At 46.7% G+C, this 14,363-nt stretch overlaps 1 protein-coding gene across 2 annotated transcripts in view; it reads right to left on the bottom strand.

Annotated features, from left to right (window-relative positions):
* Positions 1-14,363, bottom strand: part of USP34 (ubiquitin specific peptidase 34) — a 2,681,755-nt gene that overhangs the window by 2,047,552 nt on the left and 619,840 nt on the right. For both annotated transcript variants that reach the window (XM_078649291.1, XM_078649292.1), the window contains exons 25-26: positions 4,281-4,407; positions 4,030-4,174 (exon numbers count right to left, since the gene is read on the bottom strand). In XM_078649291.1, the coding sequence (XP_078505417.1) occupies positions 4,030-4,174; positions 4,281-4,407 (272 nt within the window). The remainder of the gene's footprint in view (positions 1-4,029; positions 4,175-4,280; positions 4,408-14,363) is intronic.

Below are 14,363 nucleotides of genomic sequence, written 5' to 3'. Positions count from 1 at the left end.
TACTTTTCCTACCTCGGAGTCTAACACAGCTCCTAAGAAATGTATTTTCTGTGGTGGTTGTGAAGTTGACTTGCTGAAATTCACATGTAGATCCAGCCGGTGACATAGGTCGATGCATCTCAGGAAATGGTGCCTTACACTGTCCGGGGAAGAACCCTTCAATAGCCAGTCGTCCTAGTACGGGTACACGAAGACACCCCTGCGGTGCAGAGCAGCTGCTACCACCGCTATGCACTTCGTGAACACTCGGGGGATAACTTCAATCCAAATGGGAGGACTTTGAACTGGTAATGAGCGGATCCCACCCGGAACCGCAGAAATTGTCTGTGACGTTGAGTAATCGGGACGTGTAAGTATGCATCTTGTAGATCCAACTAACACGTCCAATCCCCCTGCCTCATGTGGATATATTTGATGAAGCGCCAACGTGCAAAACTTTTCCTTCTTGATGTAAGGTTGAGTGTCCGTAAGTCCAGAATGGGTCTGTACTCTGCTTTTTGGCCCTTTTTCTTGACCAGAAAATATCTTGAGTAAACTCCTTTCCCTCCTTGAGAAACTGGTACCCTCTCGATGGATGACTTTCTGATAAGGGTGGCCACTTCTTTTTGCAGGAGTTTTAATTGATGACCCGATGTTGGCATTGGAGGGATTGAAGGAGGTCGATGTTGAAAACTAAGAGAGTATCCATTCTGAGGGGTAGCTAACACCCAGCGATCTTTTGTGATAGCTCGCCATTCTTCGATATGATTTGAGATACTTCCCCCCACTGGAGTGGTCAACGGCGCTGAGGGAAGGAAGAGCTCGTTTGGATTGCGTCTTGTTGAAGTTGTTGCCTTGACGCCGATTTCCTCCACCTCTTGAGGAGCGCATGCCTCTGTATTGCGACTTTTGTTGCCCCTGTTGATCTGGATTCTTTCGCCACTGAGGGATATGAACCCTCTGGTGGGAAGATCGCCGATTGTACTGGCGGAATCTCTTACGGAACTATCTTTTCTTTTCCAGGCCAACAGCCTTTAGTGTGTCTAGTTCCGTTTTCATACGTTGCATTTCCTCGTCAGTGTGTGGACCAAACAAGGATGATCCCGAGAAAGGCAGGTTGAGGATACGTGACTGCCCTTCCGGTTTGAGCGCTGTGAGTCGCAGCCAAGATGATCTCCGTGCGCATACCCCATGAGCATATCCATGCGCTGATAGGGTAGCTCCGTCAGCTGCAGCGCTAATGATCTGATTGGAAACCTGGTTGCCCTCAGTAAGGATTTCATTAAAATCCCGGCGATCCTCCTGAGGAAGCTTCTCAGTGAAGTGTTGTAAAGAATCCCACAGGTATCTATCGTAGCGGCCCAGGAGCGCCTCCGCATTTGATACTTTTAGCAAGGCAGCCGAGGTGCCACACAGCCTCCGTCCCCAGGAATCTTGTGTCTTGCTCTCCTTGTCTGGTGGTACAGTGGAGGAAGATGCAACGGCATGGGTCTTTCTCGCTGCCTTAATTATTACTGAATCCGGGGAGGTATGTTGAATCGACTTCGAAGAACCATGCTGCTGCTTTGACGCCAAAGGAGGTGTCTTGTGCCTCGACACCGAAGACCGGTGAACTGATCTAGACGGAGACCTGTAACTCTACGTTGAACACCGGTGAGGCGACGACAGAGTAACCTGCTTTGACGTCGAACGCCGGTGATGAGGCGTAAACAGAGCTCTGTGCCTCGACGGAGCGCTGTGCCTTGATGTCTATCGCCGCGTCAATGACGGAGTGATCTGCCTCAACGTCGTATGCCCACCTGGCGACGACGGAGACCTGCCTCTCGACGTTGAACGCCACCTGTTTGATATCACCGGAGGAACCGATACCTTCGATGACGAAGTCTTCGCTGTTGATTGATGATTGAAGGTGATCAAAGTCTTCAATGTTTTCGTCGTCGTAGGCAGCTTCGACGCCGATCCCGACGGAGAACAGGTCGGGACTTCTCTTGACGTCGACCGGGTTCTCTTTTTCTGCTGCCTTTTAGGAGACCTACCTCTTTCAGAGAGGCCATAAATCCGAATTCACTCTCTGTCCTTAAGGGTTCTCCTTGACAAGTTCTTGCAATGATGACAGCAGTCTGAAGAATGTGTCTCAGGAAGACAGAGGATACACACAGGGTGTGTATCAGTCCTGGCCTTCTTCTTGCCACAGGAAGGGCAAGGGTCGAAAAGGGAAAGCATTTTTGACAAAAATAAACCTTTTCTGTAGCAGAAAAAAGGCAGCACCTAAACTCTGGAGTCAAAAGACGTCGAGTGAAAGTGAAAAACTTGGATTATCAGAATATTTTTGACAAAAAGTCAAAAAAGGAAGGAGCTGAAAATCCAGGGTCCTGACTGAAGGAGCCGGAAAGAACAACTGACCTAACTGTCACCCCTGAGGCTTGATGGGAAGCCCAGGGTCATTGCTGCCTTAAAGGCACGGTGCCAGTTTTGTTGAGAATGCTTTCATTTTCTATGCTTTTGGTTTGCAATGCAGCCTGTAGGCTAACAATGACTACTTTATTTGCAGTTTTCAATATATATGAGTGTTTGGCTCACTAAAAAACAGAGTTTAAGTGTTACTTGCCCTCATGTGTTTTTTAGATGTTTGCAAATAATCTTTATATGGGTAATTCCATTGTGTAGCCTCCTATGGGGTGCTGCATTGTTATGAGAAAATATTATATATGTACATACATATATGTAGAGCTGTATATATGTGATTTCCATATATAATTTTTATATTATTTCCAGGGTCCCCGCATATGGGCGGGAATTTTCCGTGCTTATGACTATTGATGAGGGTCCCCTGGAAGAGAAACATGGTTCCCCGCCTGGCTCAGAGTAAGAAATGAGCGGAAAAAGATTACATCTTTTTACAAACTAAAGAGCTCATGGGTTCTGACAGTCAGGGGATACTGATGAGGCTGGGAATTTCTCCAACCTATTTCTGTGGTATACATAGCGGTGGAGATTTTATAGCTGTGATGAATGCTTATCCTTTCGGTGGCTGAGGGGTGTTGGAAGGGACACTATATATAGGAGTAATTAATTCTCCCTTGAGGGGTATTAACTGGATCTTGGAGCACGCACCCTTTCCTTCCTCCACCTTTCACGCCTCCATTTTGGGACATTTTTTTGTTGTTTTTCAGGGAACCAGAGTTGTGAATAAGCACATGATTTTATGGGGGCAACTTTGTAAATATTTCTGGATTTTTAAGGGGTTTGCCACTTGACTGACTAGGTAAGTAGGCAGGCAATGTGAGTGATCAATCACCAATAAAAACAGTTGGATGAAACATAGTTCCACTCTACCCCTAAGCAGCTGCAACTGCTCCCCTACACTTACCCCCGTGTAAGCCTGTTAATGCTTTAAGAACTTTCCTATATCCATGTCTACTTTGCCAACAGAATTATGCATTTTAAACACATAAAATCTATCCTTAGACAACAAGGTGAATGACAAGCCACAGTTTATTATTATTACTTGATGAAATAAAGCCCATCTGTCATAAATAAGGCTGCAACACAAGTTAATGTTCTACAGATGGCATTCCTAGGTCAGCCTTTCAGGCAGGTTCTGGGTATGAAAACCCACAACTACTCACTTGTCCCATTTCTAAGACCTCCTGGAGATCATATATCTGGCCTACACTACCATTTCCTGTCTCTGAATTTCACCCTAGTCATAGCCACATGCCAAGAGGTCCTCTGATTACTGTCACATTGAGAATGCCCCATCCAGCTGAATGCAATCACCCTGTGGAAGCCCTAGCCCCACCTCTTTCCTTCAACTCGTGCTTCTAGCTCTAGAATATTAAAAAGCGCTTCACAACAGAGAACAAGAATAAATACTGCTCACATAAGCAAAACATGACTTGCAAAGATTAGGCATAAGTAACTGCAAAATACAAAACAGTAAAAGCCATGAAGTAGCACAACTGACGAACACACTTCTTTCACCCTATAAGACCTGTACTTTATTTTCAAGAAACAAAACAGACTGGTGATATTTCAAACTTGCTTTACCAGGAAAGTCCTTCCGACTGCTTTGTCCAAATTCCTGGAGTTGTGCTTGCTGGTTAAGCTGCTCTTTCTGCAAGTTTTCATACCAATGAGTAACCTCTGCCCTCAGATCAGCTACCTGATCACTAGGATACATTTCAATTGTCATCTACACCAAAACAAAAACACAAAGATTTTCAAAAAAACAAATATCGGAAAACAATAAAAACGTGAATTAAAAAGAACAAACAAGTTTGCATTAGGTGCAGGTTTACCTTGTCAGGAAGCCCAGCTGGCTGGCAAACAATTCTTAAAGGTAATGACTGCTTGTCACTAAGAGCCTTCAAGTGACTGCTGATGCCAGTGCCTTCAATCTGCCACTGCCTCAGGTGATATGCAAACCTTAAGTAGCAAATGTAAACAATTATAAATAGTTTGCTTTATTCAACTGGCTTCAATAAAAAACATGCAACCAACACTTTTTACAGAGCCATGGATAGTCGGATAATAAAGAAATGTCTGTAGGAAACATCCATTTTGCTTTAAAGGAAAATATTAATTACCTGCAACAATCTGTTTGGTGGGTGTAGTGATATAGATTCAAATTCTCTGCACATGCCTAGTTTAAATTAACTTTACCAGCCGTTTTTCTTTGAGGAGAAGGTTTTGATTTCAAGGTGACTAATATTACCTTGTCCTGAAAATCACTATGCACCAGGACACAGACTTTACCTCGGATTGTCTTTTTCCCTCCATGGGCTAGTGTGTGCAGAGATGCAAAGTTTTGTAATTTATGTGTACTGAGAAAGGAACAACGTGTTGCTAAGTACAAGAAGAAAAAGTATGATTAAAAGTTACTGGATGGCTTCCGGTCTGCTCACATTCATGGAGGTGGCTAGGGCCTATATCTATCTACAGATCTGCAAACCCAGTGACCTAGGTAAGAAAAATGTTTTGTTGGCAACACGTACAGCTGTAGATTACATGCTGTGCATAGACTAAAATACAGTACCTAAAGCACAAGTTACTTACCTTCGGTAACGATATATCTGTAAGAAACATTAGTTAGTTATAGATTCCTTACCTTAGAATTACCCCCAAGCGTCAGACTGGATCTAGAAAGTTTTTTTATTTAGTCAGCAGTACCTCTGCGCGTCCGAAGGTGGCATCGGTCGGCTCCGTGTCCGTCGTCGGCGTCACCGGGATGATGTCACGGCAGCTACTTAGACGCCGCCCTCGCGCCCTGACGTCAGTTCTGTACACGACTTTCTGCGCCAGAAACGCAGAGCCATGCAAGACACGGACCATTGGTGCACAAAACTAGGGCCCTGAAAGGATATCCTTAACACTAGAAATCAGTTTGCAGAACGGGGAGGATAGGTGGGGCAGTAAGGAATCTATAACTAACTAATGTTTCTTACAGATATATCATTACCAAAGGTAAGTAACTTGTGCATCTGAAAGAAACACGTTAGTTATAGATACCTTACCTTAGAATACATACCCCAGCAATACCAACCCCGGTGGTGAGTCTGCAAACCAAGTTCACACCAGAAAGTCCTGGAGAACAGAACGGCCAAAGAAGCTGTCTTTCCGGACTTGGCTGTCCAGGCAGTAGTGTTTGGTGAACATGTGCAGCGATGCCCATGTGGCCGCCTGACAGGTGTCATTCAGAGGCTCTCCTCTTCCCAAGGCAGTAGTGGCTGCTGTCGCCCTGGTGGAGTGAGCGCGTAGCCCCACTGGAGGCTCCTTTTAAGCTAAAGATTAACAAGCCTTAATACACATCACGACCCATCGAGAAATGGTACGTTTGTGTACGGCCCGACCCTTCTTTGCACCCATGTAGTCAACAAAACAATCATTCACCTGGAACTGTTTGGTGTGATCCAGATAGAAGGAAAGCGCACGCTTTGGGTCCAGACGGTGGAGCCTCTCTTCCTTTCAAGGATGCAGAGGTGGAAAGAAGTTGGGCAAAGCAATGGTATGCCCGATGTGGAAAGCAGTGACCACCTTAGGAAGAAAGGATGAACGGGTCCTGAGAACCACCTTATCCTGATGAACAGACAAAAAAGGAGGTTTCGAAGAAAGAGCCTGGAGCTCATTCACCCTTCTAGCATAAGTGATGGCTACCAGGAAAGCAGTTTTAAGAGTCAAGAGACGTAAAGGACAGTTATGAAGCGGCTAAAAGGGAGCACACATTAAATAAGTTAGCACAAGATTCAAGTCCCACTGAGGCATAACGAAAGGGATTGGAGGGAAAAGATGTAAGCCCTTTAAGAAACGGTTAACTACCGGAGACATGAAAAGAGAAGGCTGATCTGGCAGCCGGAGAAAGGCAGAGATGGCAGAAAGGTAGGCCTTGATAGTGCCCAGAGCAGAGCCCTGCTGGGCAAAACAGAGAAGGAACAAGAGTACTTCAGAAAGAGGGGTAGAACGGGATCAGCAGCCTTTGCTGTGCACCATGCCACAACTCTGTTCCACCTGCAGGCGTATACTGTCTTTGTGGAGGGAGGCCTTGCTGCCAAGATTACCCCACAAACTTCGGGATGCAGGTCAAAAATCGTCAACTGCCGCCGATCAATCTCCGAACAAGGAGGTGGAGACTGGCCAGGTTCGGATGGAGGACCGTCCCCTGCTGCTGTGACAGAAAATCCTCCCGAAGAGGCAGTCTGACCAGAGTACCGATGGCCATGTTGAGCAGCTCGGGATACCAGACTCTTCGTGCCCAATCCGGAGCCACAAGAATGACTTGGGCCCAGTCACGCTCAATCTTCTTCAGCACTCTAGGCAGAAGTGGTATAGGCAAAAAGCATACAACAGACTGCAACTCCACTTGCGACGAAAAGTGTCTCCTAGCTAGTGCCGCCTTGGAAATTCCAATGCGCAGAATTGCTGACATTGCGCGTTCTCTTCGGTGGCGGATAGATCTAACCAAGGCTCTCCCCACTGTTGAAAGAGACCATGCACCACCTCCAAGTGAAGACGCTATTCGCAATCCATCATGCACCTGCGGCTGAGTTCATCCGCCCTGCGTTCAGAGAACCTGCCAGGTGTTGAACCACCAAGGAAATGCCTTGATGTTCCAGCCATGTCCAAAGGCGGAGGGGCCTCCTGACATTGGGTGCACGACCCCACCCCGCCCATGTTTGTTGCAATACCACATGGTGGTAGTGTTGTCAGTTAACACCTGCACTACACTTCCTCGGACAGAACAAAGGAATTGTAGGAGAGTAGGATCTGCTTCTTATAGTTACCCCCACTTTTTTTTTTCTATTTTTATTTTATTTATTAACTTTTCTCATATCACACATCAGTATACAGTAGGCAGTGTTATACAGTGTTACAACAATTACACCGTCCATCATGATGCTTCATCAATCTATAATTTCCTCCCCAAAACTCCCCCCTCCCCCTTCCCTTCCCCCAACGTCCTCCAGTTACCCCCACTTTTTGCTGATGTTTCACTGTTTTTCAACTTTAGTCTGGCTAGGGCCCTGCTATCCAGGACCCCAGCCTAGCTGCTTCCTTTCTAAAATGATTCCATGTACTTTAGGTACACTCCAGATTAGATACTGGGGTACCCTTATGAGTCCCTAGTATATGGTACACTAGGTACCCAGGGCATAGATACCCTAGAGGCCTACTAGGGGCTGAAGCAAGTATTATGCCACCCTGGGCAGCCTTCCGAAAGGCTGCCCAGGGGTGGCATAACAGGTCTGCTACAGGCTTCTGTAGCAAACCTGACACAACAGGTCTGCTACAGAAGCCTGTGTAAGGTGGTGTATGCACCCCTTACTTAGATATAGGTTCCCTATATCTACCTTATATCACTGCACATATAAACCTATCAGTCACCCCTATGGCAGGCCTTATCAATCCTGAAGGCAGGGTGCTGTTTTTTGTGTGTGAGGGTGCTCATGCATGAGCAGGGCCCCTCTGCAGCCTTCGGAGTCTATTCTCCGGGGTTGTTCTGTGCTACAGCCAGATCATAAACTCTTAAGTGCATTATAACCTTGCGGTAAATGCTAACTTTGGAATGGCTGAAAGGAAAAATGTTGTGTTTGGTATCAAACACCTTGGAATCATATCTACCTGCCAGTACTGGCGGCGGAGGTATGATTCCACCCTCCTTGAGGGAGAAACATGGCCACACCTGTACACCCGGTACCAGCTTATCAGAACTCTGGCATCACAAAATGGATGCTGCAGCCACAGACACAAGATAGGCCGCCTGCTGCTGTACGAAACTCTGGCAGAGGAGGCCTAGACAATAGGGCCCAGATGTAGGTAAATCATATTTACCGACTCTTAAATACCGAATTTTACTGATTCGGTATTTAAGAGTCGGTAAATATGAAGGGGGGACATGTAGGACAATCCAGATGTTTTTTTTCCGAATCGGAAAAATTCGGTATTTACCGATTCGGTAAATACCGACCGGTAATGCCCATTCATTCCTATGGGCTTTGAAGCCCATAGGAATGAATGGGCATTACCGATTCGGTATTTACCGAATCGGTAAATACCGACTTTCACAAGGGTGCAGGGGGTGTCACTTTGACACCCTCTGGCACCCCCAAAAGAGGCTCGGGTGCCATGTGGCAGGCATACATGCCCTAAGGGCAGGTCTGCCTGTCATATGGCATAGGTGTGCATGCACACATGTGCATGCACACCGGAATCGGTATTTTACTATCAAATGGATTTGATGGTAAAATACCGATTCGGTAAGGCTTGTGGGACTCAGAAGAGTCCCACCTACATATCAAATTTACCGAATCGGTAAATATACCGATTCGGTAGTCGACGTTGTACTATCAATCTGTCCATACTATGTTTCAACCGAAAGAAAGAATAATCGTGTTGTTGAGACCATTGATTTCAAATTATGGACTGATGATAATCTATGTTTTTATATGTTATTGTGTCACCACATAGTCAGATCATCACCTGTCACTACCACTCACCCCAGCACATCACTCCATCTGTGATTCCATGTCACTATTGTTTTGGACAGCCTATTTTTATGTTTGATTAACTCTTGCAAGACATTTGAAAATAAGAAAACTCTTGCAAAAAATCCGAACTGTGGTGAGTGTTCTTTTTACATATGTTGCATACAGTATTTCCATGAATAATGATGTGAAATACACAAAGATTATGGAAAATAGTTAAGTATACAAAGAAATTGTCTTATGTTCCGACAGAACCACTGTTTTTGTCTAAAATAAATTCGTTTGTAGGCCGTTGCAGGGGGGGGGGGTGGACTGGCCCGCCCGCTGGCCCCTGGAACCTCGCTGGTTGTTTCCACGTCCCCAGCCGCGCCTAGGCTATGTAACTTGCTGCCGTCTGTGGCCCTGGGTAGAACGTAGCGGGTACCCCTTCCGAAGTCACGAAAGGGGCGAAAAGCCGGCTGCACAGGATGGGTAGTGAGGCCCAAGGACTTGGCCATAGCCAGAGAGTCCTTAAAGCGCTCTAGGGCGTTGTCTACTTTGTCGCCAAAAAGGCGACGCCCATCAAAAGGCATGTCCCTCAAGGTGTTCTGGACATCCCCTGAAAAGCCAGTGGACCGCATCCAGGCGTAGCGACGAAGCGCTACCGACGTTGAAATTGTCCTGCCCAGAGAGTCGGCGGTCTCCAGCCCACAACATATTGTAAACTTTGCTGCATCCCTCCTGGCGGCAACAGCCTGGGAGAGCCCTGCCCGGGCCTTCTAAAGACACAGACGTAGCACTTGTGCCACCGTATCCCACGCTGCGTGCGAATAACAGCCCAAGAGACGAGCAGTGTTTACAAACCGCAGTCCTAAGCTGGTGGAAGAGAACATTTTCTTGCCAAGATGGTCCAGCTTTTTGGATTCCCTTTCCGGTGGAGCATTAGGGAGCACGCTTTTGGAGGTGGAGGCTTGGACTACCAAGCTCTCCGGGGTGGGGTGTTGGGAGAGGATAGTGGAGTCGCTCGTAGCCGGGGTGTCGGGCAATCATCCTGTCCACGGGAGGCCCGTGTTGGGCCTGGACAACGTGCCCAAAAGAACGTCGATGAGGGCCTCATTAAACGGCAGCAGGGGCTCCGAAGAGCTCGCTGCCAGTTGAAGCACCACAATTAAGAGGTTAGTCCTGACTGCCACCGTAGGAAGCTCGAGATTGAGAGCCTCGGCCGCCCGACGCAACACCACAGCATATGACGATCCCTCCTCCGTAGCCACGGTAGGAGGAGACAACATGCCAAGGTCGGGTGAAGTGTCAAGACCACTGGCATTCCCCAGTTCCTCTCTCCAGTCCTGCTCAGTATCTAGCTGGTCAGTTAAAGGGTCACCTGACCCCTCCCAGTCCTCCTCAGCATCCTCTGGGTGCCACTGTTGTTGGAATGGGACCCCAGGAGAGAACAGGGGCATGAAAACCCCACCCGGCACCAGATCCGACGTCGTTCGGCTCCGTGTCCACATCAGGATGGAGGCCGGGGTGGCGGAGGAAGCGGCGCCAGCGGAGGCGTAATGAGGTCAATCGGCGCCAATCCAGATCCAGGTCTGGATTCAACGAGAGCCTGCGGCACCTGTGCCGGAGCCGCCGGCAGCTTAAACCCAGGCCCCCAAACCGAGCCCGTGGGGCCCGAAGGTGCGCCGGTGGGGTCGCAGGTGTGGCACCACCTGCGTGCCTCGTCGGATCACCCGCCCGACCGACGACGAGAGGTCGAAGAGCAGCGATGCTTCTTTGACTTCTTCTTATGCTTCGACTTACCCGACCCTGAGTGCAAAGACTTCGATGACCTGGAACCGGAATGGTGGTGGCTCCGCGACTGGTCCATTGACCTCCCTCTCGACCGCGACTTCGAACGGAGCGGAGCAGACCTTTTGTGTTAGAGCAGCTTTCGGGACTGCTCCAGCAGTCGGAGCATGACTTGGGGTTATGGTCGCGCACCAGGCAAAAGTGGCACATGTGGTGCGGATCCGTCACCAACATCTATCGGTTACAGGAACCTCAGGCCTTGAAACCGGGCAGCCCTCGTTCACCTGTTCGGGGTAAAAGACTCAAAACAAGGCGTCTAAATAGGTGCTGCAACATCATCCCGGCAACCACGACGCCAACGACTAACGCGGAGCCGTCCAACGACACCTTCGGACATGCAGAGGTACTGCTGAAGAAAAGAATTTTTTTTTCCGGATCCAGTCTGACGCCTGGGGGTAATTCTAAGTTAAGGAATCTATAACTAACGTGTTTCTTTCAGATTCCCTAAAGCGGTGGCCTGAGATGTCTAGAACAAAGCTATACTTACATATGTCTGTATATACAACAGGGAAAGCCACTTTGGTACCTATGGAATGAGTGGAATGTGCTTTCTTCTTTCTCTGTCTGGCAGTACGGATGTCTCCGTCAGTGCAGAAGAATGTCTCTTTCTGACCACCTAGACTAAGAGTCTGGCCTATGTGCCTACCATAAACATACCTGGTCTTTATCATAGAGTTTTGAACTTCCATTACTTCTTTAATAATCTTGGAGTACTTATTTTCAGTAAATCCAGAGTAAAAAAAATCCTCTGTAAGTACAGCAAAGCCTGGTACCACTGGGAAATAATGTTCTTGGAGTAGCCCTTGGGTGCAATGTCTCCATTATAATTGAGACCGAGAACTGGGGCACCTCTGTCTGTATAGAATATGTTACTTACCCTGTAAGCATTTGTTCATGGCATGCATTGCTGCAGATTCACATGCTCTGCATACTCCTCCCATCTAGTGTTGCGCTCTGATATGAGCAACTTGTTTTTCTTCAAAGAAGTCTTTTGAGTCCCGAGGTATAGAGACTCCTCCTGTGACTTGTAATTATGGGCATCAGCTCCATTGTTAGATTGCTTTCCGTATGGCGGGGGAGGATGAAGATGGAAGGCCGAAAGGCATAAGAAGCTCCTAAATAGTATTGTCTCCTGGGATAATCATCCTTAGTATATTTGATGGCAAAGGTGATACAGGTGTCTTAAAGGAAAGCCTCCATGAAGGAGAACTACAACAACTAGATGTAGACAACTGCCTGAACATCAATCTCCTCAATGGACATAAACAGGAAGGTCTCTGCATCGATCTCATAGAGAGTGGATGAGTAAAAAGATTTCCAGATGTATGAAATATTGAATGAAGGTGAAAGCAAGCAGATTCTTAGAAATATTACTATATATAAATAGTATGAGAATCCCCAGAAATGTTCTGACATCCTCTTAGCGCAAGCTGGAAAAAATAACTGAGGCTGAGGCATACTATCAGTACAGTGCATGCTGGTAGATGACTCCTTAAAGAAGCAGTACAGCTTTATTTATTTATTTTTTTTACTTTGTGCGCTCTTGTCCCAACAGGCACCTCTTGCTTCATTTTTCTCTCTGTAATGTAAGGGTTTAGAGGTAAAATTGTCTTTCTAGTGTAGAAAATAAAACAATATTTTCTGTGGATACTAAATCTACCTGAGGATTCCTTATCTGTCAAATATCCACATGTGCTACTCAGAATCTAGAAACTTTTTCATAGCTTTCCTGCACCAGTAAGGGGCACTGGCCCCAAAACTGTACAAGAAAATGCCATGGTGACACCAATGGAGCCATAAAGCGCTCACTCCAGTGAATCAACATCAGATCCTTGTCCATTTTGCCATACCCTTAGAGGCAGAGACAAAGGAATACATCAATTGTTGCAGTTCAGTGCAACAATCTAGATGGAACCTTTTAATGTGGTCTATAACTATCCTTCAGAATGGGAAGGCAGTGGGAGCTATGAGGAATCTGCCGGTATCTAGAAAGATTGTTAACAAAAGTGAGTAACCTTTTCTTCAGATAGAAACTCCTACCTGCAGATAACGCATCTCTTGAACAGATCGAAACCAGTACTTTACAAGGTGGAGGGCCTGAAGAAATAGTATGACAAGGAAATCATGTTAAGCTTTGCAGATTTGTAGAGCGCTCTATCACCCAGCAGGGTATCCTGGCGCTGAGCAGGTGTGAGCCTAGCCAAAACTAGGACCTTGTCACACTACTCAAAGGCAGTTTTTTGTGGAATTCAAGAAGTGAAGAGGAGGCTCTTAAATGTAGCGGCAGGTCATTCCATGCTTTAGGAGCGATTTAGGACAAGTTGTGAGCATCAGATCGGATTTTCCATGTGCGTGGAATTTGTGCAAGTAGGAGTCAGGATGAGAAGAGGCATCTGGAAGGCTTATGAAAGCAGATGCGATTGCTGAGGTATGCTGGATCAGTATGATGTACTGTGTTAAACGATTGGGTGAGGATATTGAATTGTGCTCATTTGTGGATGGGGAGTCAGTAGAGCTCCTTCAGTTGTGGTGTGATGTGAGTGCAGCATGTGAGGTGGACAGTGATTCTGGCCACCGAGTTCTATATGGTCGGCAGCCTTCTGGTTTGAATTTTATGTTAATCTCGGCATAGAGGCTCTTTCCATAATCCAGCTTCCTTGTGACCAGCAAGGGAATTTATTTAAAAAGATATTTCACAGAAATCAGACTTAAGTCTTATTTGTGTCAATTAATCTGATACAACACAATTGGTATCTGTTCACAACTATATTGTTTGCCTAGCTATAAGACAAAAAAGAGCAACAAAGCAAAAAAGCAACACTGGAAATGAATATGCTACTTACCAGTATGCATCTGTTCTTGGCATGTAGGGCTGCTAACATTCATATCTTAGCATTAGATCGCCGCCTAGTGTTGGGCTCGGATGATTGCACATTGTTGTCCTGGAAGAGTCTTCGAAGTATCCTGAGATAGGTGGCTCCTCCCCTGGACTACAGTGCGCATGGGCATCGGCTCCATCCCCAGATTGTTTTTCGCCATTGTGGCAGAAGATGGAGTGAAAAGTGTAAAGGATGTCCATGCTAATGAATAAATACAATAGTATATCTGCAGCTGCGACAGGCACCGGGGAGGAGGGCGGGCGATATGAATGTTAGCAGCCCTACATGCCAAGAACAGATGCATACTGGTAAGTAGCATATTCAGTTCGAGGCATGTGGGCTGCTAAATTCATATCTTAGCATAGAATACATAGCAGTCCCTCCATCAGCGGCGGTTGCCCGTGCCAGCTGCAGAAACCTGAAAAAGTGTCTTGAGAACAGCCTGTCCTACAGCTGCTTGCTGCTTGGAATGCACATCAACACAGTAGTGTTTTGTGAAAGTATGTGGTGTGACCCACGTGGCTGCTCTGCAAATATCCTCTAAAGGAATGTTCCCTAGGAAAGCCATGGATGCCCCCAGTTTGCGTGTGGAGTGCGCTCTGGGGGGTATTGTTAAAGTGCGCTTGGCTTTTTGATAACATATCTGGATGCACTTAACAATCCACCTGGCTATCCCTGCTTTGGAAATTGGGTT

The sequence above is a fragment of the Lissotriton helveticus genome, chromosome 6 (assembly GCF_964261635.1).
Source record: "Lissotriton helveticus chromosome 6, aLisHel1.1, whole genome shotgun sequence".
NCBI lineage: Eukaryota > Metazoa > Chordata > Amphibia > Caudata > Salamandridae > Lissotriton > Lissotriton helveticus.
Note: the sequence above shows the minus strand (reverse complement) of the source record. Positions and strands in the feature narration are given on the sequence as shown.